General features: G+C 39.3%; 1 protein-coding gene across 1 annotated transcript; it reads left to right on the forward strand.

The window, feature by feature from the left end:
- The first annotated feature begins 11296 nt into the window (after nt 1–11296).
- Nucleotides 11297–12733, forward strand: LOC115698663 (polygalacturonase inhibitor). Its single transcript, XM_030625795.2, has one exon. It carries the CDS (start codon nt 11584–11586, stop codon nt 12592–12594), a length of 1011 nt encoding a protein of 336 aa, XP_030481655.2. The 5' UTR covers nt 11297–11583; the 3' UTR covers nt 12595–12733.
- Nucleotides 12734–26828: the final 14095 nt, after the last annotated feature.

Genomic DNA, 26828 nt, shown 5'->3' on the forward strand with positions numbered 1-26828 from the left:
AAAAAATTTCTGTTTTTTTTTTGGTTAATGCTTAAATAGAAGATGTATTTTCAAGTAGTTTCTCCTCGTGCTTATTAGTTCAGGTAGTTTTTTTTTTTTTCTTTTAAATTTTTTATTTAAGCGTTTATATATTTCTAACACATACACATTTTATGGCCATTTGAGTTAGCCTCAAGTGTTTTATTTCAAGTAGTTTCAATGTGTTGGTTTCATTGCTTTAGACAAGGCTGTATTTTTTTTTTTTGCTGAAAGATACAAAGTTGTATATATTTAGGTTTTTCAAATGAGTTCATCACAGTATAACAACTTTTTTTTTCTTAAGTTTGCAGTTTTTACATTAAAAAACAATGTTTTAATTATTTGTTGAGTCAGTACACTTTTTGTTTTAAAACTATCCATTATCCAATGTAGGAATTTATTACTATCACTTAGTACCCATTTTAACGAAGTTTGATAAGTATCAGAGAGCATTATTGCACAAGTATCTGATGTTTTAAGTATCAGTTGATTTGGTACGTACTCAGTTTTTTTTTTTTTTTACAGCAAATGTATCCAATATATTTTAGAGAAATTTGCGGTAAAATCTCTTTATGTTTTAATTTTTATACTTTTAACCCTTTTATTTATTTTTATTTTTTTTAGCAAAAGCCCCTTAAGTTTATTTTTCTTGTGCAGATTAGATTAGATTGAAAAATTTAAAATTCGTACTTGTGCTGATTGGATGTTGATTAACATGTAAAAATAACCGATTCAATTCAATCCACACATATTTATAAAAAATTATATATACAAATAATACTTTAATATAAAGAAAATAGTAATCTAAAAGTCTAATACATATAATACAATTATATTTCAAAACTTAATAAATCAAAGACTTATTAGGATTTTTACCCCCTGAACTTTGACATGTACCAAATCATGCCTCTGAACTTTTAAGGTCGTTAAAAATGCCCCCTGAACTATTGAGATTGTTGGATTTAAGGACTTTTGTCTAATTTCATTCAATTTTACTATTTCAGTGATTGTTTATGTACTAAACCATGCTCTCCAAACTTTGATATCTACCAAATCATGTCCCTCGAACTTTGACATGCACTAAATTATGGCCTCTGAACTTTTATCCATGTCAGGCCCGTCTTAAGGTGATGAAAGGCCTAGGGCGAAATTTGAAATGAGGCCTTTTTTATATAAAAATTTAAAATAAATTTTAATTAAATTTTGAGACAACATTAATTTTAATTTTTTATTTAACGTAAACTAACTCAATCAAGTAATATTTAATTATTAAGATCATATTTATTAAAGTGTTATATATTTTAACACATTTGAAAGAAAAAAAAAATAATGTATTTAAATTATATATATTTTAAAAAAATAAATAATAAATATACATTTTATTTATTATTAATAGTATGTTAAAATATTTTAAAAATTATAAATTACTTCAATATATTTTTCATACGTTATTTATTTATGAAATACTATGTAAGGCTTGCATTTAACAAATAACTAAAGTCTAAAAAATGACTGAAGAAGGGATCGAACCCACAACCTTAATGCCAACAAAAGCCCCAATTACCAATTATGCCATACGTTTTTCATGTAACTTGTTGAGTTAAACATTTATATATTATATGTTTTTTTTATTTTTATATGTATATATATCAATTTTAATTTTTTCGGGGCCTCTAAAATTGTGGGGCCTGGGGCCGAGGCCCCGGCTGCCCTACCCTCTGGCCGGCCCTGATCCATGTTAGACTTTTTTACTACAATTGGAATAAAGTTCTTAAATCCAACAATCTCAATAATTTAGGAGATATTTTTAACGACCTTAAAAGTTCAGGGGACAGGATTTGGTACATGTCAAAGTTCAAGGGCGAAAATCCTAATTAGCCTAAATCCAATGTATATTCTATTCTTATAATTAATTTTTACATACAATTTAAAATAAAATTAAATATTTCTTTATACATACAATTTTTTTCTTCCTTTGAATTTGTTATTTGCTAGTTATGTGAAAAAAAAATATTTTTTTTTTATAAATATTAAATAATTTAATATTAAAAAGTAACCAATCTAAAATAACTGATCCAATCTGCACTTTTGTAGATTGAATTATATTGGATTTATGCTATTATGCGGATTGGATTAGATCCAAAAAAATGAAATTCGCACTTAGTGCGGATCGAATGCACTACGAGCAAAATAGTGTGGATTGGATTGGATGAACTCCCCTAAATTTCATAGTGTGGTATAATTTAGAAACTAATTAAGATTGATTCCCTAAATGAAAAATTAAGAGGAAATTACACTCTATACCCTTTTTATATTGTCCTCTTTTATTTTTACCCTCTTTTTTAAAATTTATCACTTTTACCTCTTTTTTTAAATATTGTACCAATTTTGCTCCTGTCACTTCAAAATACTCTCCATGTGACTCTCTTATGTCAGGATATTTTGGATACAATATATATAAAAAGAAGTATGTTTCAATTAAATATAAAATTAGAGGTAAATTTGATTAATTAATTAATAAAAATGATATTTTTTTTAACTTAGTCCAAAAATTAATGTCTACTGCGCCATTCCCAATCAAGACACTTTCTTCAGCCATATGAAACTACTATGTTTCTAAGTTACTCTTGAAAAACTTGGGTACTCATATAATAAAGGGCTTTACTCTTGTAAAACTTGGGTACTCATATAATAAAGGGCTCAAAAAGCATGTAACTACCTAACTAAGTTTATGTATATATAAATATAGGGAACAAGATTATGGTAAGACCTAATAAAAGTTTTCTACCGGTAGGGAACTTCTTTTGACTATTAATTTTAGATCATGCGGTTATTATGATATAAAGTGTATACTCTTACGATAAGACTGCTTGTATATAATTAAAACTTTATACATATTATAATAATATTTAATTATATATTCATTTTAAAAAATAAAATTAAATTAATAATTAAAATTTTTAATTATTTTTAATTTGAATTATTACTATTTTTTTTAGTTAACTCTCAGGTAAATCTTCACAGTTTCCGCACCAATATTACTAGGAGTGTTCATATAATCCAATCCACACTATTTTGCTCATAGTACTTCCGATCCACACTAACACTATGTTTGGTAGGAGGGAGAAGTGGAGGGATGGAGAGGAGAGGAGGGAGAGAGGTGGGAGGAGATAACAAATTCCTTTGTTTGGCAAGAGGGATTGAAGGAGAGAAAGGAGAGGTGAGAGGATAGCAAATCCACTCAAATCTCTAATTTGTAATCCCTCTAATAATGGAAGGATTGGAATGCTCCTTCTTCAATTATTGTAAATTACATAAATACCCTCAACAAATATTATTAAAAAATAATTATAAGGATAAAATAGTAATTTTATAATTTAATAATTATCTATCCTTCAATTACTCCATCCTTCTTACCAAACAATATAAAAGGATTATTACTCTCCTCTCCCTCCCTTATATTCTCCATCCTTCATCAACTCTCCATCCATCCAACTCTCCCTCCTTCCTACCAAACATAAGTGTGGATTTCATTTTTTGGATCAAATCCAATCCGCATAATAGCTCAAATCAAATCTAATCCAATCCGCAAAAGTGCGGATTGAATTGGTTACTTTTTAATATTAAATTATATAATATTTATGAAAAAAAAATATTTTTTTCCACATAACTAGCAACAAAATAAAAAAAAAAAATATAGTTATTTTATGTCTCCAACAACACATTAAAATAAATAAAATAACAAATAACAAATTCAAAGGAAGAATAAAAACTTGTATATATAAAAAAATATTTAATTTTATTTTAAATTGTATGTAGAAAAAATAGATATAAGAATAGAATATACATTTGATCTATTAAGTTTTACAATATAATTTTATTACATGTATTAGACTTTTAAATTACTATTTTCTTTAGATTAAAATGTTATTTATGTATAAATATAATTTTTAATTTTTTTTTTTTTATAAATAAGTGTGGATTGGATTGGATCGGTTACTTTTACATGTCAATCAACATTCAATCTGCACAAGTGCAGATTTTGAATTTTTTAATCCAATCCAATCCAATCCGCACAAGTGCGGATATCCGCACTTGGTAGATTGGATTGTATTGGATCGTGCGGATTGGATTGGATCGGCTATTTTATGAACACCCCTAAATATTACTTTTGCTCTAATTTTTTTTCTCACTCGATATATTAAACTAGTGTGTTCTCCTTTTTTTTTCCTTTTATTTTATTTCTTTTTTGGGGGGAAATTTCCTTTTCTTTTATTCATTAATAAATTTTAGGGATTTTTTTTTATCAAGTCATTTTTTTAATCAATTTTAACTGTTATATTATGTGGTCTTATTATTATTATTATTATTATTATGTCAAAGTGATTTGAATCACTCAAGAATTTACAATAAAAACATCAGTAGTTGGAGTGGAAATCTCTATTTTTCTTTCATTTTATTGATTAATAGATTTTATGGGTTTTTAGATTAGCGTCTTTTTTTTTATCGTCGGAGTAGCTGCCGGTGTTGAAAAAATCGTCAGAGCTGCGGCCAGCGCTGGAAAAATCGTTACAATTGGCATTGTTGCTAGAAAACTCACCGACAATTAGTATTTTTTCGGTGATTTTTTCGGTGACAATGCCAATTCTAACGACTTTTCCAGCGCTGGCAGCAACTCCGACAACTTTTCCGACACCCGCAACTACTCCGATAATTTTTCTAATGCCGACAGTAAACTTCGGTAACTTTTCCGACACCAATAACAAATTAAACTGCCTAAATAAATAAAAAAATTAAATATGGGCGTTAAAAACCTAATTTACATATATATGGCATATTAAATGGGAAATTTACATGGTATACTAACTTTTGCCATTTTTTTACAAAATACTGCCATACGGTATTTTTTACTTTTTTACTGTGTTTTTTTATAAGTTTCATACTGCAGTATACTGTGTTAAGTTTTCACTGATGTTCTACTAGTGTTTTACTGGTGTTCTACTGTTGTTTTGAGTTGTTCTGCTTTGTGTTTTACTGGTGTTTTATAAAAACACAGTATTTTTGAAAAGATTTCCGTGTGACAGTATTTTTGTAAAAGTTAACCAAAATTCCAGTATTTTTGTAAGTTTCCCTATTAAATACCATAAAAATGTCTACAACAGAAAAATATCATATAAATTGGTCAAACTTAAAAGTGTCATATTTAAGTAAACAACTCTTAAAATCCCATAGTGACTATAATTTCCTCTTTTAGATAGTGTATATTATTGTTATTGAAATATTATATCAACTTTTGAAAATTTGTAAATAATTTATAGTATCAGATAATGGATTGCTCTTATTAAAATATTAAGAAATTTTTTAAAAATACCCATAAAAATAGAATCAACCCACCATGCATTATAGATGTCTTAATAAATCATATTTATTTTTATTGTTTTTTCTTAAAGAAAAAATTGGCTGTAGAATAGTACCCTAGTATCTGGTGTACAATTTATTTGTCTAATTCTTATTGGTGTATTTAGCTTCCCCATGCCATGAGTTTAAAAAAAGGGTCTTATTGGTGTATTTGGCTTCCCCATGCCATGAGTTTAGAAGAAAGGGACGAACACTAGATTTCCCCTAAATATAGGACATGTCTATGTAATTACTTTATTTTTGTTCTGGTAGACGCATTTTTAGAGTTATAGATATTTAATCTAAGGGTCGTAAATTGATGAGTGAATATAAATAGTTAATACTTAGAATGTATTAGATTATTCGTAAAATTATTTTTTAATAATATTTTTAAATTCAATAATAATTATTTAAATAAATAATTAATTATTTTTTTTGAAGGAAATAAATAATTAATTATTTTTAACCTCCACCAATTAATTAATTTTTTTATTCTCTCTCTTTTATTCAGAAACGTCCTTCTTTTCTCAATCTCTTCGTCTCCATCTTCGTCTCCTTCTCATAATTCTATAATCATTTTATCTTTTTTTTTTTTCATTTATATATGAATGGTTTGTATGTTTTATGTAATTTATTTATGATTTAGAGAAACCCTCCCTTTTTTTTTCTCTGCATTTATGTAATTTATGGAGTTAGTGTTATGTAATTTATGGAGTTATTGTTACTTGCTTCAGTAACTGGTGCTTCACGTGGTTAAGCTTTTGTTGAGTTTGAAACAGAAAAGGATATGCAGCGTGCATTCAAGGTCGTATGATTATTTGTTTGCTCTTCTTTTTTAATAGGCTTTGTTGTTATAGTTGGGGCTATGAAGGAAGAGTGGGAATAAAACAATGGAGCTCCTAGGAAAAGATAAATAATATTAAAAATTGGTTTTTCTAAAAGAAAATAAAAATAAAAATTGATTGGTTGTTAATTATTTTAATTGGGTGTTAATTTTTTTTAATTGGGTGTCAATTTTATTTTTTTAAAAAAAAAAAAAAAATTTAATAACCTACAAACAAATACATCTTATACAATCTTACCTTTTAAAAGTCATATAAATCAATGACTAAAAAAAAAATGTGGGATTCTTGGACACGCAGAGAAATTTTGTCCAAAGCATTTTGATAGTCCAGCCGATCAACTCGCGCAACCTTACGGAATATGGATGAAAGCCCAACCACGTCGACGACATCACCTGATCGGAAGTCAATGGCTGCGCAACGGAGATGATGACGATATGGAGAAAACTGGTGGATCTTCCTTGGGTGTGAACAGGCAGCAGAGCACCATCAACGCCCCACTAATTCAGGAAATTAATGCTACAAATCAGGGTGCTTTAAACCAGCGTATCAATTCTGGCAAGTCAAAAGGAGTAATTGCAACCGAAATTATGCAACCTTTATCTGGTAATATTCCCATTACTCCATGTGAATTACCATCCGATATTCTAGAAGAGGAATTGGCAGACAACGTGATTGTTGATTCTAAGAGGAGGCGCACAAGATTGGAGAGAGAGTCTGCAATTATTGATTTGGTCCAAGATGAGCCAACTGGGAGGAATAATAATGGAATCTCCAATGAAGTTATGGAAGAAGATACTACTACAGATGCTGTTCAAGGGGCCGATTCTCAATTGGGCTCAAAAAACGAATTATTGGTGGGCTCTGGTTCTCAGGCCCACCGATCACCATGAGTGTTTTAAGCTGGAATTGCCGTGGGCTTGGGAACCCATGGACCTTTCAATTCCTTGTGGACCTTGTGATCCAAAAGAAACCCAACTTCATTTTTCTTTGTGAAACACTAAGTAATAACACTGTTCTTGAAAGGCTGAGAATAAAATTGGGCTTTGAAGGCTTATACTCTGTTGACTCAAGAGGCCATAGCGGAGGAGTAGCAATGCTATGGAGAAATAAATTAGAAGCCCAACTTCTTCGTTTTTCTGCAAACTTCATCGATATTCAAATTGATTCTCCAAACTCAACATCTTGGAGACTCACTGGCCTTTATGGCGAACCAAACAGAGAGCAAAGGCACCTCACGTGGAATCTCATTCGTAACCTTCAACATTTATCAACTCTTCCTTGGTGCATCATCGGAGACTTGAACAACGTCACAAGCCACAATGATAAAAGAGGAGGTAACAACTACCCGCAGAGATTAATCGATGGTTTTAATCAAACTTTGTCTGATTGCAGTTTAATTGATCTTGATATTGTTGGTTATCCATTCACTTGGGAGCGTGGAAGAGGAAATCCTAATTGGATAGAAGTTCGTCTTGACCGTGCGTTGGTAAGCCATAGCTGGACGAATTTATTCATCTCTGCTCAGCTTTTTAATCTTGAAATAACAGCATCAGACCATTGCCCGATACTGCTTCAGCCCACGGTCCAACATGCTTTCGTCCCTGCCCACCATTTTCGTTTCGAAAACGCATGGTTGCGTGAACCTTTATGCTTTCAAGTAGTTAAACAAGTGTGGGAAGCTCATGTGGACTGTAACATATTGGAAAGACTGAGAATTTGTGGGGAACATCTATCTGTTTGGGGCCGTGATTATACTGGGAATTTCAAACAAAGAATTTCCAAATGCAAAGCTGAGATTAAAAGATGGAAGAGAGGGCGTGATACCGAGTCCGTTAAGAAGTTTAATGATGCTCAAAAACTTCTAAGCGAAATCATGAATCAGAGGGAAGTATTTTGGCGCCAACGGTCTAAACAACTCTGGCTTCGCGAAGGTGATCAGAACAACAAATTCTTCCATGCCAAAGCTACATCCCGAAGAAAGAACAATGCCATTCACAGTCTTCAAAACGACTCAGGAGTTTGGGTTAATTGGGACAACGGTTTGGATTCTCTTATTGCTGATTACTTTCAGAATTTATTTGTTTCATCTAATTCTGATTTTAATGATGTAGTCTTGAGTATTGTCCCATCCATTACCACTGCCGAAAATGCATCTCTACTTGCTCCTATTACTGATGAAGAAGTCAAGAAAGCTTTGTTCCAAATGCATCCTGACAAGTCTCCTGGCCCAGATGGTATGACACCGGGATTTTATCAGAAATATTGGTCAATTGTGGGCCGTGATGTCATTAATCAAGTGAAGGAATTCTTTGCAACTTGCTCTCTTCCTAATGGGATAAACCGCACCAATATAGTTCTAATCCCCAAGAAGAAACAACCTTGTACTATGAGCGATCTACGTCCCATATCTCTTTGTAATGTCCTTTACAAAGTAATCTCTAAGGTACTTGCTAATCGCTTAAAGATTGTGTTGCATCATATTATCTCTGAACAACAATCGGCATTTATACCAGGCCGTCTCATCTCTGATAATATCATGATTGCTTTCGAAGTTATGCATTATTTGAAGCGTAAGCGCAAAGGCAAGGAGGGTTGTATGGCTTTGAAACTTGATCTTAGTAAAGCATATGATCGTGTTGAATGGGACTTTGTTCGTGCTATGATGATCCGTATGGGGTTTGCTAGCTATTTCGTTGATTTGATTCTGCAGACTCTAACTTCAGTTGAATATAGTGTGGTTCATAGTGGGAAGACTATTGGTCCTATTATCCCTCACAGAGGAATTCGTCAAGGGGACCCGTTGTCATCCTATTTGTTCTTGATATGTGCTGAAGGATTGTCATCCTTGATACGAAAGTTTGAGAGGCTTGGTCATATTAAAGGGTGTAAAGTTGCGAATGGAGCTCCAATCATTTCTCACATGTTGTTCGCTGACGATAGCTATATTTATTGTAGAGCAACCGAAAGAGAAGCTTCCAATGTCATTCGGCTGCTACAATTGTTTGAATTAGCTTCGGGACAACAGGTTAATTTTGGCAAAAGTTCCATCTTCTTTAGCGCTAACACTACTGATGAGGTTAAGCAACGGATTTGTTCACTGCTTCGTATGGAGATTGCTCCTGAAAACTCAACATACCTTGGTCTTCCTTGCACCATGGGACGGAATAAAAATGCCATTCTGGGGTTCCTTAGAGAAAAGATGCAAAAAAGAATTCAGAGTTGGGAAGGACGATTTCTTTCCAAAGCTGGCCGTGAGATTCTGTTGAAGACTGTTGCTCAAGCCTTACCCAGCTATGCAATGTCAGTGTTCCTACTACCTGTAGATACTTGTTCGTCTTTGGAAGGCATGATGTCTAAGTATTGGTGGAATACTTCAAACCAAAATAGTCGTGGTATCAGCTGGATGAGTTGGAAGCGGTTAACGAAGCAAAAAGATGATGGAGGCATGGGTTTTCGTAGCCTTCGCGATTACAATCTGTCCTTACTTGGCAAACAAGGCTGGCGCCTTCTCACCCATGAGCAATCCCTTGTGAGTCGTGTTTACAAGGCACGTTATTATCCCCAAGGAAGCTTCCTCACGGCTACACTTGGTAGTAACCCAAGCTTCATTTGGAAGAGCATTTTTGAGTCACAAGACCTTGTGAAAGTGGGCGCTAGAATTCGAATTGGGTCTGGTTCTTCAACGGCTGTTCTTAATATGCCTTGGCTTCCATATGACCCTCAACCATGTATTACCTCATCACATCCGAGCCTTGAAGCATGCACAGTTAATCAACTTATGAAGATTAATCAAAGAGAGTGGGATAATGAGGTAATTTCTGACATCTTTAACTTAAGAGATGCTCAAATCATTTTACAAATCCCTCTTAGCAATCAAGCTCACGAAGATGTTTGGTATTGGAGCAAGGAAGCAACTGGCTTTTATTCCGTTAAAAGTGCCTACAAACACATTCAAGATTCAAAAGGAAATTGGGCCAATGATGAAGGTACTACCTTCTGGAAAAAGTATTGGAAGATTAAAGTACCACCGAAAGTCCTTCATTTTGCTTGGCGTGCTTTAACCGACTGCTTAGGAACTCGAGTTCAACTACAGATTAAACATGTTCCTGTAGCAACAATCTGTGTGTTTTGTAACGATGCTGCTGAAACAACTCTTCATCTGTTCGTCGAATGTCCCTTCTCGAAATCATGCTGGAATAGGTCAGCTGTGTCTCTTCCCAATTCGGATTGCACCAGTTTTTTTGACTGGTTTTCTGCAATATGGTCTCGGCATGGTGGCAGTTTCATTGAAGAAATTCTGATGGTAAGTTGGTCCATTTGGAAAGCAAGAAATGACATTATTTGGAACAATCGAACAAGCTCTGCTGCTGCCATTGTTGCTACAGCACACCAAACTTTAAATCAATGGAAGTTTGCCCAGAGTTGCCGATTTGAACCTATACACTTGAATTCCAATTGCTATGGCAGCAATGATTCTTGGACAAAACCAGAGAATGGAATGCTCAAAGTTAACGTAGATGGAGCCACGTTTGACACCAGCAACTCCTACGGGACGGGTCTCATTGCCCGAAACTCAACAGGGACTGTCATTTTGGCATCTTCCACATTCTCCAATGGCTTCTCTAATGCGCCTTTTGCTGAAATAATAAGCATTAAAGAAGCCTTAAGTTGGATAAAAGGCTCTAATTTGTCTAACGCTGTCATAGAGTCGGATTGCCTCACTGCCGTCCAAGCTTTGCAAAGTCAAGTTGATATGCCTTCAATGTTTGGAATTGTTGTAAAAGACTGCAAAGTTTTACTGTCTTCTTTATCTAATGTTTTTGTTACTCATGTTAAGCGATCTGCTAATAAGGCCGCCCATTGTTTGGCTCGCGGCTCTTGTTATTGGTCTGATCGTAAATTCTCGGAGAGTACTCTTCCTAGTACTCTCAAATCTATTGTGATTGCAGATTTGATTCAATAAAATTATCCATTCACATTCAAAAAAAAAAAAAAAATGTATGTATAAAATTATTCTATAAATATATTTATCTAATCTATATATATTTCCGAAATTAATCATTTAAAATGCCCCAGAAAATGGTTTAACAGATTTGGAGCATGTTACTGTAGGTATACTTTGAAGTTGACTTACACTAAAGTATCATCATTATTAAGACTTGAGTCGTCCAAAGACCAAAATTTCATCACTATGTGCATCATCGAAAAACAAAATCTACCCAAGCCAAATGAATCCCAATATCAATATTATCATTTCAAAAAGAAAAGCCTTGAACTATATCCAATGCGCGCTTAGAAAGCCCACAAACCAAAACCCATTGAGATGGAGAACAAATTAGTGACCCCCATTATCTTTACTCTCCTCTTCTTCTCCTCCTGGTTCCAGCTCCAACCTTGTCTCTCCGTGCTATGCAACAATGATGACAAAAAAGTCCTCCTCCAAATCAAGAAAGCTTTCAATGACCCCTATTACCTCACCTCATGGGATCAACACACCGACTGTTGTTATTGGTGCTGCCTCAAGTGTGACCGTAAAACGCACCGTATCATCGCTTTAACAATCAATTCACCTGGTTCTTTCACGGGACCAATCCCGGCCCAACTCGGAGACCTCCCTTACCTCGAAAACCTCAGCCTCCGCAAACAAGTTAACATCACGGGTCCCATCCCACCATCCATTGCTAAACTCAAAAACCTAAAGTTCCTCCGTTTAGACTCCAACAGTCTAACCGGATCCATCCCAGATTTCTTAAGCCAACTCACCAACCTCATGGACCTAGATCTATCTTTCAACAACCTAACTGGAACCATCCCGGCCTCGCTCTCCAAGCTACCAAACCTTAGCTACCTCGGGCTAGACCGGAACAAATTAACCGGACCAATCCCGGACTCGTTCGGAGAGTTTAAAGTAGAAGGTTTGTTTTTGGTGCTGTCTCATAACCAACTGTCAGGTAAAATTCCAGATTCGTTTGGAGAAAAGGACTTCGGTTCTATAGACTTGTCCAGGAACAAGCTTGAAGGTGACCCGCATGCGTTATTTGGGTTGAGTAAGACTGTTGAGCATATAGACCTGTCGAGGAATTTGCTGGAGTTTGACATGTCTAAGATTGAAATTTCAAAGAGTTTGACCTCGTTGGATCTTAATCATAATAAGATAACGGGGAGTCTTCCTGTGGGAATAACCGCACTGGATAATTTGTATAGTTTCAATGTGAGTTATAATAGGTTGTGCGGGAAGATTCCGGTGGGTGGGAATTTGCAGAAATTCGATAACACATCGTATTTCCATAATCGTTGCTTATGTGGTGCTCCGTTACAAAGCTGTAAATTGTAAATTGAATTGTTAAACAACATCAATGCCTGTTTGTAACGGAGATTAGTGTCTCAACAATTAATCACATTCAGTATAATTATGTAGTGAATTCCTGATTTATTGAGTTTTAACTTTTCTGGTTACATATTATTGTAACGGATGTCAATATTTTCCATTACTTCTAATTTGTTTTATGTATGCGCAAGTTGATCCAAACCGCGTGGCTATGTAGTAACTTACAAAACAGTGCGACCAAAATTTTTACCAGGCTTCACCTCACATGTTGCTTGCGCATTATCAAGATGTTCCAACTATTCTAAATGTAGGCTTTTACTTAGTACTTTTTTTCTTAATGAAAATAAGAAAAACCCATAAAAACCAGAAGGTCGTTGCCTTGTTGGGTTGTGTTTGAGATGAAAACACGGATAATAGAAATTGGTCTTTCTTTCCTTTTTTTTTTTTTTTTTTTTTTTTTATTTTATTATTTTTTTAATTTTAAAAATGTAACTGTGTTTAGCGTATGTTTTTTTAAAATTAATTTTAGATTTTTTTACTAAAATAAACTTTAATATTCTACCGTCTACACCATACCACGACATGAACCCAGCCCCCTCGGACCTGACTCCAAACCCGAACCACAAACCTAGATCTAGATTTAGACCCCGAACCCCGACTCCAGACCCGGACTTGGCCTAGGGATCGACCTGACCCCGAAACTTGAATCTCGGAACCGGATCCCGGACCCAAACCTAGACCTTGAACACGAGTTCGAGGTCAGAATTAGGGTTCGAGGTGGTTAGGGTCCGGGTTGGGGTCTGGGAGCGAGTTCGGGTCCAGATATGGATATATGAACGTAAACGGAAAAAAGAATATGTTAAACAAAAAAAAAAAAATTGTTTTTCAAAATAGAGAACAATATTTTGATGTTTTTTGTTTGTTGTTTTCTATTTTCTAATTTTTTGTACTTCAGTTTTCAAAAAACTATTTTTAAAAAAATTGGCCAAACGCACCCTATTAATTTTTAAAAATTATTTTCTGTTTTTTAAAATTAAAAACATTTTTTAAATTATGAAATTAAACAACTCAAGTCTTTAAAGTGAAACTTCAAGATTTTTATCTTCATGTTAAAAAAAATTCAAAACTTCTATATATAGTTAAAAAAAATAATGAAACCTTCATCTTAAGTATTTGCTAATATTAACTGAAGACAAAGACTTTTATAGGGGATCTTTTGCATCTGTTTTTAAAAAATTACAAAAGATATAGGGTTGCTGTTGACCGAAGTTTTCGGCAACCAAGTTAATAATATATGAAAAAGCTGTAAGAAGTTTAATGCATGAGATTTTTACGTGGTTGGGGCATTAATGAGCCTTAGTCCACGAGTCTTTTGTATTTGAGAGTACTTATTACAGAGAATGTTCTTGGTAGTTTTTCTCTCCTTGGTTCTTATGAAACCCAGAATTCTCGACCCCTGCCTTAATGTGTTTGCGGGGTATTTATAGTGTTTTTGTGTGGTGATCCCTAGAACCGAGCTACATGTCTCTCTATATTTTTTCAGTAGAGGCACACATTCCCAACAAATATAAAATGGGAAAGACATGGTTTATACCCTAGGTATCCTAGGGATTAGGTGGATATAATCCTCTATCCCTTCTTGACTGATGTGATTCCTCAAAAAGTAGCCGTCACTAGGCTTATTAATCATAGCGTAATAACTGCAGAAGAGGAGTTACGCCGTCAGACTTAATACTTATGGCAGTTCCAATACGCCTTCTCCCATGCAGCATTAAATGCGAGGTGACTGTTCAGATGGGGTCTGGTGCCTCCCGGAGGTGCCTTGCTATAGCTCTGCCCTCTGGGAGTACATGGACCCCTCATACCTTCTCCGGGAGGTGTTTTAATGTTGATACTCTTATCTAAAAGGACTTAGTCAAATTATCTCAAGACCATATTCCCTCAAGTCCACGTGTCCCAGTCGGATTGGTCCACGTATTTTGGGAAAAATTAAGGGCCACATTTACCCCCCAAGCCTTGTTTGGTGGGAAGTAAACGAGGCTTGTTTAGGTGCTTTCGGTTGTCTTATTGATTACCTAGCACGTGTTTTGGGCACGTGGGGCGCGTTTATGACCATCATTATTATAGTTTTTACTTTTTGCAGGCAACGATTCGTTTCCTATCCATTAATGATCCGGCGCATTTAATGGGTTTCAGTCAAGTACTCAAGCGTTTCCAACCATCTTGATGAGCGCTTGTCCCAACCGTTAGATCAGTAGAATGCAAATCGATTGCTATTCTCACCGTACGATGATGCTTGATCACAGCTGCTTCACACCCGTTCTGGCCTATAAAAGCCAGCCTTCTCATTTCATTTGGTTACTTTCGCCAGTTTGCCAAATTTCCTCAAAGTCTTTCCAGAGAAAAAAAATTTCAGACACCATAGATTATCTGTTACTCTTCCTTCGCCGTTGCCAGTCTTCACTGTATTGACGATCAACACCAACCCCCAGCTTTCAAACTTCATGTAAGTTTTCAGAATACTTTATACTCGTCTACTGTTTGTTTGCATAGCATGTTTAGAACATCTGGGTTGAGTGTTGAATTTCTGGGAAATAATCTTGACTGAATTTGCTGTGTAAAGCGTAGAATCTCTCTTATTTGTGCCCTTGCTGTTTCCCTTTATTGCTTTTTTTATTCTTTTGGAGTTGTCTCTTCTGTCGAAATAACGCTTTTAGGGCATAGGGTGATTCTTTTTTCCTTGGCGTTTTCTCCTTTCACTTTTTTTTTTATTTCCCTTTCCTCCACTGTCGCTGCCTTTGGGATTTTTGCACCCAATGCTTGTTAAGGAAAGTCCTTGGGGTTTCCTTATTTGGCAAGCATCCAGAGGGGGCCTCTTTCTAGCGGTTAGGGGACCCCCATTCCTTTTTTAAACATTAGGGTTTGGTATGGGGCCTAACTGCTGGATTTCTTATTTTTTACAGAAAAATGTCTGCTCCTATCTCCGGGACGAAACCTTCTAAGAAGGGGGCGGCCGCCTTGGCTACTTTAGAGGAAGTTATGAAAGGACCTGTTGCCCAGGAGAACTATACTTCTCGCGCCAATGGCTGGGAAGCGGATGAGCTCCATTCTACCTTGGTCTGTGCTCATCAGCTCGAGAAGATTGTGACCGTGGCAGGCATCAAGGCATCTGCGTCTGGGGTTGTTTACCGCTTGCCTCGAGACGAAGAGACGCTCAATCACAACTATGGGGGGTTTGGAGCTTGGAGCCAAACCCACCTCATGTCCGGGGCCATGCTCCCTCTTCAAGACTATTTCATTAATTTTCTTATTTTTGTCGGCCTTGCGCCTTACCAACTGATTCCACAAGCTTACAGCCTGCTCTCAGGCTTATTTATTTTTTATGTTGCCAGAGGCTGGGCTTCACCTAGCCCGGCTGAAATTTTGTATTTTTATGAACTTGTTTCTGTCCCCAAGAAGGGGGACAAGTTTATAGACAGTTTCTTCACCCTCCGGGCCCATCCTTTAAATGAGGGCCCGGTCCCTTTTAACCATCAAAAGAATGTAAAAGAGTATCGCCACCGCTTTTTCTTTTCTTCTAGCTTTCAAGCCGTGGACCGCCCGGAGCTTCTCACGTAGTAGGTTAGGATTCCGCCTCTTCTCCGCACTGCTCCTACTCGGTTGTTTCTCCAACACGCCAAGACCTTCTCCACTTACGACAAAAAAGATCTCAACATTGGGGATTTGGTCACGACGGAGAACTGACGGATGGCCAAACTGATCTCCGGGAGCCAGTCGGTGGATGACTTTAATCTCTCCAAGGTTCTCTGCCCTAACGTTCGCACCCCGGCCACAGAGAAAGCGCTCCGGGCGGAGATTATAGCCTCAGCAGAGGACCGGTACCAGAAGTACCTCTTTAGGAGGGAACAGGATCTGGCTTATATCAAAGCTCAGGCCGCCGCCGGGAGGACCCTTCGCTTGGAAGCAGGGGCAGATCGGGTGCCCTCCAGGCCTAAGTCCTCGGTCCTGGTTCCCAACAATGGGGCTCCCGACGCCAGCACATCCGGGTCCAGTAAGTCTCCTTTAACGGTCTATCATGTTCCTTCAGTCTAAGAGTATTCCCGGTATAGGCCTATAGAGTTTGATGCGCGCCTTCTTATGTTAAGGATGCCCCCCACTCGATGGGGGGATCATGCCAAGGCCTTTTACTTTTTCCCATTTAGGTCATTTCTTAGGCCGATCCCGGATGGGTTTCAGACCTCCTGCACCCATCCCTCTGGATCACTCAGCTTACTTGTCTTCTAGCTAGTTTCTCCCCTCGGACAACTTTGTAGTTAAAGACTTTGCTAGGACTAGCTTTATTGTTTTGTCGTCAGGCGCAGGCTTTCTTATAGCAATTCTAGCATTTTGTTTATTTCTTTTTGAAGCAGCCAGGCCAATGGAAGATCTTTTGGCGACTCTTGCAGAGACCTACAACCCGGACTCTTCTCTTCCTCCAGCGTCTGCCCAAATGATGACCCCGGGGAGGTCATCTTCCAGTGCCCCCTTAGGCACAATCGTCTTGATCGACGAGGAAGGGGAGGACAAGGAGCAGGAGGAAGGCGAGATTGTGGCTCCCCTCAACCGTAAGCGCAAGGGTAAAATGGTTGAGGCTGAGTCTTCCAAGAAGCCCAGGAGAAAGGACACCCCAGTCGTTAGCTCAGATTCAGGGATTCCTCCTGAAGTAGAGGAGTATGTCGTGCCTCCTGGCATTACCCTTACTCCGGTCCCCGCTGATGAGGAGAGGCAGCAACTTCGAATTGCCAAACATAACTATGCCATGGATGAGTATAGCAGGGGGAATACTGAGGTGGAAGCCTTGAAGAAGGTCTTGCGGGAAGCTCAACAAAATTCTTTACGTGAGGAGGCCTTCAAAAATGCCTGGGACCTGAACATGGACCCCCTGACGGATTGGTTCAACCGCTTCGTCCGTCCTGCTCTCGCTCCCTTTGCTTTCGAGCTGACGAGCCAATTTGTTTCTCATCTGACCCAACTCCCGGCCAAAAGATACGCTGCTTGCGCTTCCACGAATGCTATTTATCGAGTTCAGGACATCAGCGCTGCCATGACTGCGGTGAGTTTTTTTTATTAATTTCTCTTTTTGCTTGTGCTTTATCTTAAGTCATTTGATCTCTCATACTTGTTTTCTTTTCCAGATCACTGCAGAAATCGGTCGCCTCTCAAAGACCCTGATAGATCATGGGTACGTCATGTCCGAATTTGGGGGCATGGATGAGGCCATGAAGAGTCTAAGAGACTTGGCGGCTGAGAGGAAGGCGTTCCGGGAGGAGGCCCAATAGAGGGAGGCACAGGCGGAGGAGAGGCACCGGGAGGAACTGAAGGTTCAAGGTGAGGTTGTGGCCAAAGCCAAGCGCGAGCTGAGAGAAGAGAAGGAGGTCGTGGAGGAGCTGACCGCCAGGCTAAAATCCATGGAGGAGCTGCACCAGGCAGACTTGCAGTCGATGGCCAATTTGACCGTGGAGGTGAAGGAGCTGAGGGACTTCAAAGATCAAGCCTTGAGGAAGGCTAAAAGAGATGAGCTCCTAGCCCCTGTCGTGTGCAAGCATTGCACCAAGCACTTCGACGATGACATTTTCATGGCTTCGCAAACAAATGCCCAGAACATCAAGCTCGATTTTTACGCCAAGCCTGAGGAAGTCCTTGTTCGCTTCTAGGAGAAGAAGAAGAGACTTGACGCCTTGCTCGAGGAGCGTAGGGGGCCTCGTCTTCCACCCCGCATTGATCAAGCCAACCCGTTATTACTATTACTATCAATTTTCTTTCTTTTTATATTTACAGTCTCTTTTCCCTCTTTTTAGACAATTTTAATTTTTATCTTTAAGGGGAGACAATTTTAAGGCCCGTCCCCAGGCCCTTAGTGTTTTTTTATGGCCTGTTATTGGGTCCGGACATCTTTACATTTATGCTTAAATACATATTTTTCTTTAACTTTGCTAAAATTTTGGCCTGTTTTACATTTGCCCGTGTGGTATGCCTTACTTCCCCCTAAGTGGCATGAAAAAATTGTTTTTGAGGCACTCAGCTTTATACATAAATTTGGAGGTTGCATATACTTTTTGGTACAAATTTTCTTGACAAAGCCTAAGTTTACATTTTCTGACTATTGGTAATACTTTCGGAGGTGATCAGCGTTCCAGGCCCTAGGCACCATGGTTTCGTCCATTCTTTTGAGCTTGTAGGTCTCAGAGCCGATTTCGTCCTCGATTTCATATGGTCCTTCCCAATTAGGCCCAAGTACCCCCACTCCGGTTTCTTGAGTGGCTTGGAAGACTCGTCTTAGGACAAGATCACCAATAGCAAATTTTCTACTTTTAACTTTTGAGTTAAAGTACTTAGTCACCTTCTTTTGGTAAGCCGCCATTCGTATTTGAGACTCATCCCGGAGTTCGTCAATCTGATCCAACGCTTCTTGTAATAAACCTTTGGTTGTTGCTGGATCATAAGTTGTTCTCCCGTGGGATGGGAATAATGTTTCCACCGGGACCACTGCCTCACAACCGTATGCCATCAAAAATGGCGAGTGGTCGGTTGTGGTTCTTGGGGTTGTCCGGTAGGCCCATGTTATAGTGAGATTTCTCTCACCTAGAAACTCGAGACCAGACTCCTATTTAAAGGACACGTGTATTCAGATTTCCAATGAAAGCTGAAATGTCCGTGAGAGACTTCTCGAAGTTTAGACCTCGCCCAGGATAAAACCAGCGAGATACTGCGAGTACGACCTAAGTCGAATCACGTAACCGTAATTCGCATTATGCAGGGTAGATCCAACTCGCATGTGTCAGGACATATGCGAGTATCCCCTCTATACTTCTGCAAAAGCATAGAGGTCAACTCTCTATGGTGCGATCTGGTCCCAACGACCCAATAGCCTTGATAAACCGCTATAGGCTCACATGTCTAGGTTCTATCAGCTCGATATGCGAGGTCTACAAGACGCGATTGCTTAAAGACTCGGACAGTCCCTAACGCGATAATAACCTTGCGAGCTCAACAAACGGAACATGAACAATCAACTCGCAGATGCGGAAGACGCATACGTTGATGGACTTAGTAATTGTCACTCATTTATTAATGTTAACGTTGTTTGGGTTTAATTATTGCAATTCAAAATGTAAATAATGGATGAACAATGAATGTGATCCTTATGTAACCGATTGGACACCTACTTTGTATATAAAGGGGTGATCCACCATGAAAATGGCACCTACGAATACTTTGCCACAGTGGACTAAGCAGAGCACAATCTGACTGAACCACTATAATTCTTTGTCTTATTGATATTTTTCCAGCCTTGTTGATTGTTCTTGCATTCCCAGTCGAGTACTCGCCATTCTAGGTCGAATACTCGCACTTGTCACTTCCCTGAAAATTCTCTTTTTATATTAATTAAATAATACATCTTGTGCTAGTGATGCTAGGTTCTTCGAGGAACTGGATAGGAACCAAATTCGCTCTATCACTTACATTACTACTCGCAAGCCGAGCTAATGCGTCAATAGTCGTGTTTTCTTCCCTTGGAATTTGTCTGAGAGCGTAGCTTTTGAACTGTGCGAGCAAATTGTGTATTTTGCTCAAATATGCTATCATCTTTTCTTCCCGAGCCTCGTATTCTCCAAATACGTGATTTACTACCACCTGTGAATCACTACAGATTTCAATATGTTCGGCCTTCATCTCTCGGGCTAGTTTTAGTCCAGCAATCAAAGCTTCATATTCGGCCTCGTTATTGGATGCTTTAAATCCAAACTTGACTGTAGCGTGCAGGTGTTGCCCCCAGGTGTGAAAAGGGCGATTCCTGTGCCGGACAGTTGATCTATAGCCGACCCGTCCAAATGTAGTTCCAAGTCGGCTTGTCTTCACTATTACTTGGCTATGGTATTTGTACTGGCTCAAGGTTGCCTTCTAATATGCTTTCTTCCTTGCCTGTGCATTCTACCACAAAGTCTGCTAAGTCCTGGCCTTTGCTTTAAAAATTATGCGGCAAGGGTATTACTGGCCAACATTGCGACAAGATGCTCTCGCGTTTGCAAAGAGGTGTGATAGATGTCAGCGAATAGCCACTTACACCCACTAGCCTCCGAGTAACCTCCATTCTATCACAAGTCCATGGCCCTTTGCAATATGGGGAATCGATTTAATCGGCGAGTTACCCAAAGGAAAAGGCGGAGTCAAATATGCTGTAGTCGCAGTTGATTACTTCACAAAGTGGGCCGAAGCTAAAGCACTCGCAACCATCACGGCAACGAAATTGCGCGAGTTTGTCTATACCTCCATCATTTGTCGTTTTGGCATTCCGCATAAACTCATTTCAGACAATGGAAAACAGTTTGACTGTAAAGAGATGCGACAGCTATGCGACGATTTGGGGATTAAAAAGGCTTTTTCCGCAGTTGCTTACCCGCAGAGTAACGGACAAACTGAAGCCATTAATAAAATAATCAAACACACCATAAAAGGGAAATTAGAAGATCGCAAAGGAGCTTGGCCAGACGAGTTATCGCAAGTCCTATGGTCTTATAATACGACCCCTCGATATACAACTGGCGAAACACCCTTCTCACTTTCTTACGGGTGCGAGGCCATGTTGCCAGTTGAAGTTGGGGCAGGTTCCCTACGCAGGGATGTTTTCAACATCTCGTAGAACAACGAGAATCAGTTATTCTACCTTGATCTTTTGGAGGAAAAGCGTGACAAAGCGCACCTAAAAAATGCGGCTTACCAACAGCGAACTGCAAGATACTTTAACTCCAAAGTGAAAATAAAAGTCCTGCGAGCAGGAGACTTAGTCCTTAGAAGAGTAATGCCAAATACCAAAAACTCGTCGCATGGGGTCTTCGGGGATAATTGGGAAGGACCATACCTCATCGCAGATAAAATTGGTGATGCAACGTATCGACTCGCAACACTCGATGGAACTGCGATTCCACGAGCATGGAATAGCGAGAGCTTGAAATTTTATTATCAATAGTGCCCGCATTATTCGATTATGTTCACTCTTGTACTTATACTTAGATATTTTTCATTCAAAAGGGAAAAATCCTAAGTATAGGGGGGTATATATGCCCGAATGTACTATTGATTATATGAATGAAATTACTTGTTAAATTTTCAAAAATTTTACCAGCCTTGTAAATATTCCTACTTGTTACACCAAGCTGTAATTGAAGTCGCAAATATATATATAAAAAACGGGAGTACCCATGTACTGCGTAAATGTTAAAGGATAGTTATCCCCGCGAGGATATAAATTTGTCCAAAATGAAAAGAAATTTGTCCAAGTACAAAAGCGCGAGTACCCTTGTACCGCATATAAAAAAAAAGAGAATTAAAATAAATTAGAGGATAACTAAGCATCTGGAGCAGCAGGAGTAGTCTCATCCGGAGCAGTCTCATCCGCGACTTTGCTGATGACTTCGTTCTCGACTTCTTCAGCTTGTGCGTCCTCGACCTCATCAAGAAGGTTCCCTCCCCCACCTTGAGTCTGAGTAGACGACATGGCACGAAAAGCCTCAGCCATCTCAGCGGCTTCTGTTCCAAGAAGAGAAAAGTCGAAGTCTGGGACTTTGGAAAGAGTGGTATAGATATAATCGGACACTGCCCGATCATACTGCTTCTTCCCATTCTCTTTCTCAGTCTCCAAATCGCGGGCCATCTCCACGATCGTCGCCTGCGATTTCTTGACCTCAAGCTCCCCCTGTTCCTTCGCCTTGCTGAGTTCTTCGAGCTCCTTCTCCTTGGTCTTGCTGAGTTCCTCGAGCTCCTTCTCCCTCCTCGCTACTTCTTGCTTCAGCTTTTTTATGTTCTCCTGAAACTGAGCATTTTGCCTCTTCAGCGAGTCGGCTTCCTTCGAAGGAGTAGCAGCAGCTTTTATGAACAGAGTCATCGACTGCGCGGCCAGCTCGGCAGATCGCGTAACAAGATCCTCATAAGGAATCTCAGCCAGGAACTTCTCTTGCATGGCTAGGAAGTCGCGAGCTTGAATAGGTGGATCAATTACGACTTTCTTCCCCTTGTCCTGTGTGGTCTTGGCCAGCTTCTTGGAAGAGTCTGCGACAAGTGTAGCCATCGCATCGCTCTTCCTCTTTTGGGCGACAACCGGCGAAGTCGTCGTTGTTCCACCCTTTGGTTTGATCTTCAAGACAGGGGCAGACTTCAGAAAAGTCATATCTGCGAATATAAATGAAAGATAAGCATAAGTCAAACCCTACCCGTCAGTTTGTAACAAGAGATGAATTACCTGAAATTTGTCGAGGGGTTTGCTTAGAAAGGCGCTTGTCTATTCGCTCTTGCTGCCTCTCGGATGGTTCTTTGTATACTGGCTCCCTTTGAAGACTTGCGTTCTCAGGAATCGGCTGATGTTCTCGCAACTTCGCAGTTGTACACAGTAATCGCCAGTCGCGATCTTGTACTGGAAGGCTCCCGAGGATTTCAGCTGTCTCCTTGCTAGTCGCGACAAGGGTTGGTCGAACTGGTCTATCTGCGATAACAACAAAGAGAGAGTAAGCAAAAGATCTCAAAAGTAATGCAAAAAAAAAATGTCTAAGTCAAGAAATACGCAACATACTAGGTCTGCGATTAAAGTCAGTCCTAATCCCAGGAACTTTAAAGACATAAAACCACTTCGATTTCCAATCCCCCATGTTCGACACCATTCCTTCAACTCCATTGATTTCAGAAGTCGCCCATTTGCTAAAGCAGTAGAAGCCATTATGAAGACCTACGCTTTTTATGTCGTAGAAATAGCTTAATTCTTCTACTGAGGGAGCCCTATGGACATACTCCATGTACATCGCATAGAAGGATAGAGCAGTGCGGTAGCTGTTTGGAGTTAGCTGAAAGGGCGATACATCATATCGCCTGAGAATAGCTGCGATGAAGGGGTGAAAGGGGACCGATACCCCACACCGAAGAATGGGTATTGAGACTACCACATCCTCTGTGGGAATGATCGCAGGGTTAGTAAATGGAAGATGCGCTCTCTGAGATGGCTTAGGTCGCTGAAATGCGAGTCGCAGCAAATTTAACCTCACAAAGGTGGTGAAGTCTGATTCGGAAACTCTCGAGATTAAATCCTCACACGCGAAGGGCTCGTTCAGCTGGGAATCGTCGACCGAATCTGTCCCACTCCCTTCCGCCTCCTCCTCTTCCTCACCTGACTCGCGAACTGGAGTCGTCCATTCCTCGTCCATCTCCTCGACCTCGATGTCAGGAACATGCCTCGAGTGTATAAGGTAGTCACGTGCCGACACCGTGGACTCGCTGTCTCGAATATCGATAGTCCCAGGTTCTGCGAGTTCTTGCACCATCTTCTCGATGTCCACAGAAGACATCGGGCCTAGTTCTATTGGAGCGGCCTCCTCTTCGGAAAGTGAGGTGGGGAGAAAACTGTCCTCCTCCTGGTCAGCTTCACGGTAAAATGCACGGCCTCCGGAGCCGAGCTGTTGGCTATCCGACAAATCGCTCATCTGAAAGATAGAAGATCTTTTCAGCGTGATGGATGTGTGAAAAGCAAAGTAAGTGATCTCACCCGCATTAGATTATAAAGTCGCACTCGACAGAATGGTCAGCCTCCTTACGAATACTGACCATCCCCTCAATGTGCGAGAAGAGATAAAACTATCTTGGGCAAGTAATTCACGCATCCTCAGCCAAGCGGTATACCTCCAGAAACGGCTGGGAGTTTCCCAGTGACTCAAGGGGTATGCGTTTTTGAGCATAGCCCTGAAGTTACTGGGAGACCCCCACCGTTCCGAGACTACCTATCAGCCAAAGAGTACGATCATTTGAGTATCATCGCATATTGCAAATGGCTGGGTGTACCTCAGTATCTCAAGGGGCATATAATCGCATATATGACCATTAGAATACTGAGATACACCCACCATTTGGAACGACGATTGATACCCTCGCAACTCAGCCCGCGACATATAAAAATCCTAAGAGATCTAGCTAACAGTCAAATGGAAGTAAATCTTGGCAATATGCGAGTATTCAAGTTGTTCATCTGAACACCAGCGAATATTCAAGTTGTTCATCCGAATATCCGCGAGTATTCAAGACGTGAAACAGTGCCTATGTGTCGTGTGCGGTTATGTCAGTTTACAGGTCATATTCTATGAATTTACCCAGGTTTTCTTACCTAAAACACATAGCGTCATAAGCACATACAAGCATACATTCCTAAAAAGCCTTTAAAATACCCGAACCCAGAAGGTAAAGCATATTTTCTCCAAATAGAAAACGAAAATGCAATGACTTGAAAACTAACCTTTAGTTCTGATTTCTGCGATTGCTCTCGACCACTTCTGAGATTGAGAATATTGTAGAAAAAGTGGTAAAAAATCTGGAAATGGGTTTTTGAAGTCTCTGTAATGGAGGGAAAGAGGAAGTTAAGAGCAAGAGGGAAAAATGGAAGTTTTTGATTCGTATCAAAGGGTTTAAATACCCATATCCCTTATTAATTGGGATTACGACACGTGGCAGCCAGAATGCCTAAGGTCGCCCAATCTAACGACCAACGATGGCCACGCCCACACAAAAACCGAGGAGTTTTGTGACGTGGCACCATAAATGTAATAAAAAGTAATAATTACAGCCGTCATTTTTCGAGACCCTCGACGGGACAACCAAAAGGTCACCTCCTCGTGACAACCTTTCACCTGTCTCTCGAGTAATAGTTTCCCTCAGTGACCGCTCCTGTCACGTCGCGAAACTAGGGGCATGTGTTATAGTAAGATTTCTCTCACCTAGAAACTCGAGACTAGACTCCTATTTAAAGGACACGTGTATTCAGATTTCCAATGAAAGCTGAAATGTCCGTGAGAGACTTCTCGAAGTTTAGACCTCGCCCAGGATAAAACCAGCGAGATACTGCGAGTACGACCTAAGTCGAATCACGTAACTGTAATTCGCATTATGCAGGGTAGATCCAACTCGCATGTGTCAGGACATATGCGAGTATCCCCTCTATACTTCTGCAAAAGCATAGAGGTCAACTCTCTATGGTGCGATCTGGTCCCAACGACCCAATAGCCTTGATAAACTGCTATAGGCTCACATGTCTAGGTTCTATCAGCTCGATATGCGAGGTCTACAAGACGCGATTGCTTAAAGACTCGGACAGTCCCTAACGCGATAATAACCTTGCGAGCTCAACAAACGGAACATGAACAGTCAACTCGCAGATGTGGAAGACGCATACGTTGATGGACTTAGTAACTGTCACTCATTTATTAATGTTAACGTTGTTTGGGTTTAGTTATTTCAATTCAATATGTAAATAATGGATGAACAATGAATGTGATCCTTATGTAACCGATTGGACACCTACTTTGTATATAAAGGGGTGATCCACCATGAAAATGGCACCTACAAATACTTTGCCACAGTGGACTAAGCAGATCACAATCTGACTGAACCACTATAATTCTTTGTCTTATTGATATTTTTCCAGCCTTGTTGATTGTTCTTGCATTCCCAGTCGAGTACTCGCCATTCTAGGTCGAATACTCGCACTTGTCACTTCCCTGAAAATTCTCTTTTTATATTAATTAAATAATACATTTTGGTGTTGCGAAATTCACTCGACAACAGCCCATAACACTCTTGGCAATTCTTCGGGCCAATTATTTTTGCAGGCCAGCAGCTTTTTCTTTAGAGTGACTTTCAGGATCTTATTTACCGCTTCTACTTGTCCGTTTATTTGTGGCCTTGCCACTGCGGAGAAGCTATTGATGACTCCGTGTTAGTTGTAGAAGTCGGTGAATTCTTCACAGTCAAACTGCTTTCCATTGTCTGAGACTGTCTTGTGAGGCAAGCCATATCGACACACTATGTTTTTGATAACAAAGTCTAGTGCTTTTTTAGAAGTTATAGTCTTAATTGGCTCAACCTCCGTCCATTTTTTGAAGTAGTCTATTCCCCAGACCGCAAAGGGCATACTTTACCCCTCCCTTTCCTGTTGGTAGGGATCCAATAAGATCTATTCCCCAGACCGCAAAGGGCCAGGGACTAGTCATCAGGGTAATCTCATTGGGAGGGGCTCTTGGTATGTTTGCGAACCTTTGGCACGAATCGCATTTTTGGACGTAGTCTATGCAATCTTTTTTCATAGTTGGCCAGAAATATCCTTGTCTCAGTATTTTCTTGGAGAGACTTGGGCCTCCTGTATGGTCTCCGCAGAACCCCTCGTGGACCTCTAG

Source organism: Cannabis sativa, chromosome 8 (assembly GCF_029168945.1).
Source record: "Cannabis sativa cultivar Pink pepper isolate KNU-18-1 chromosome 8, ASM2916894v1, whole genome shotgun sequence".
Classification (NCBI taxonomy): domain Eukaryota; kingdom Viridiplantae; phylum Streptophyta; class Magnoliopsida; order Rosales; family Cannabaceae; genus Cannabis; species Cannabis sativa.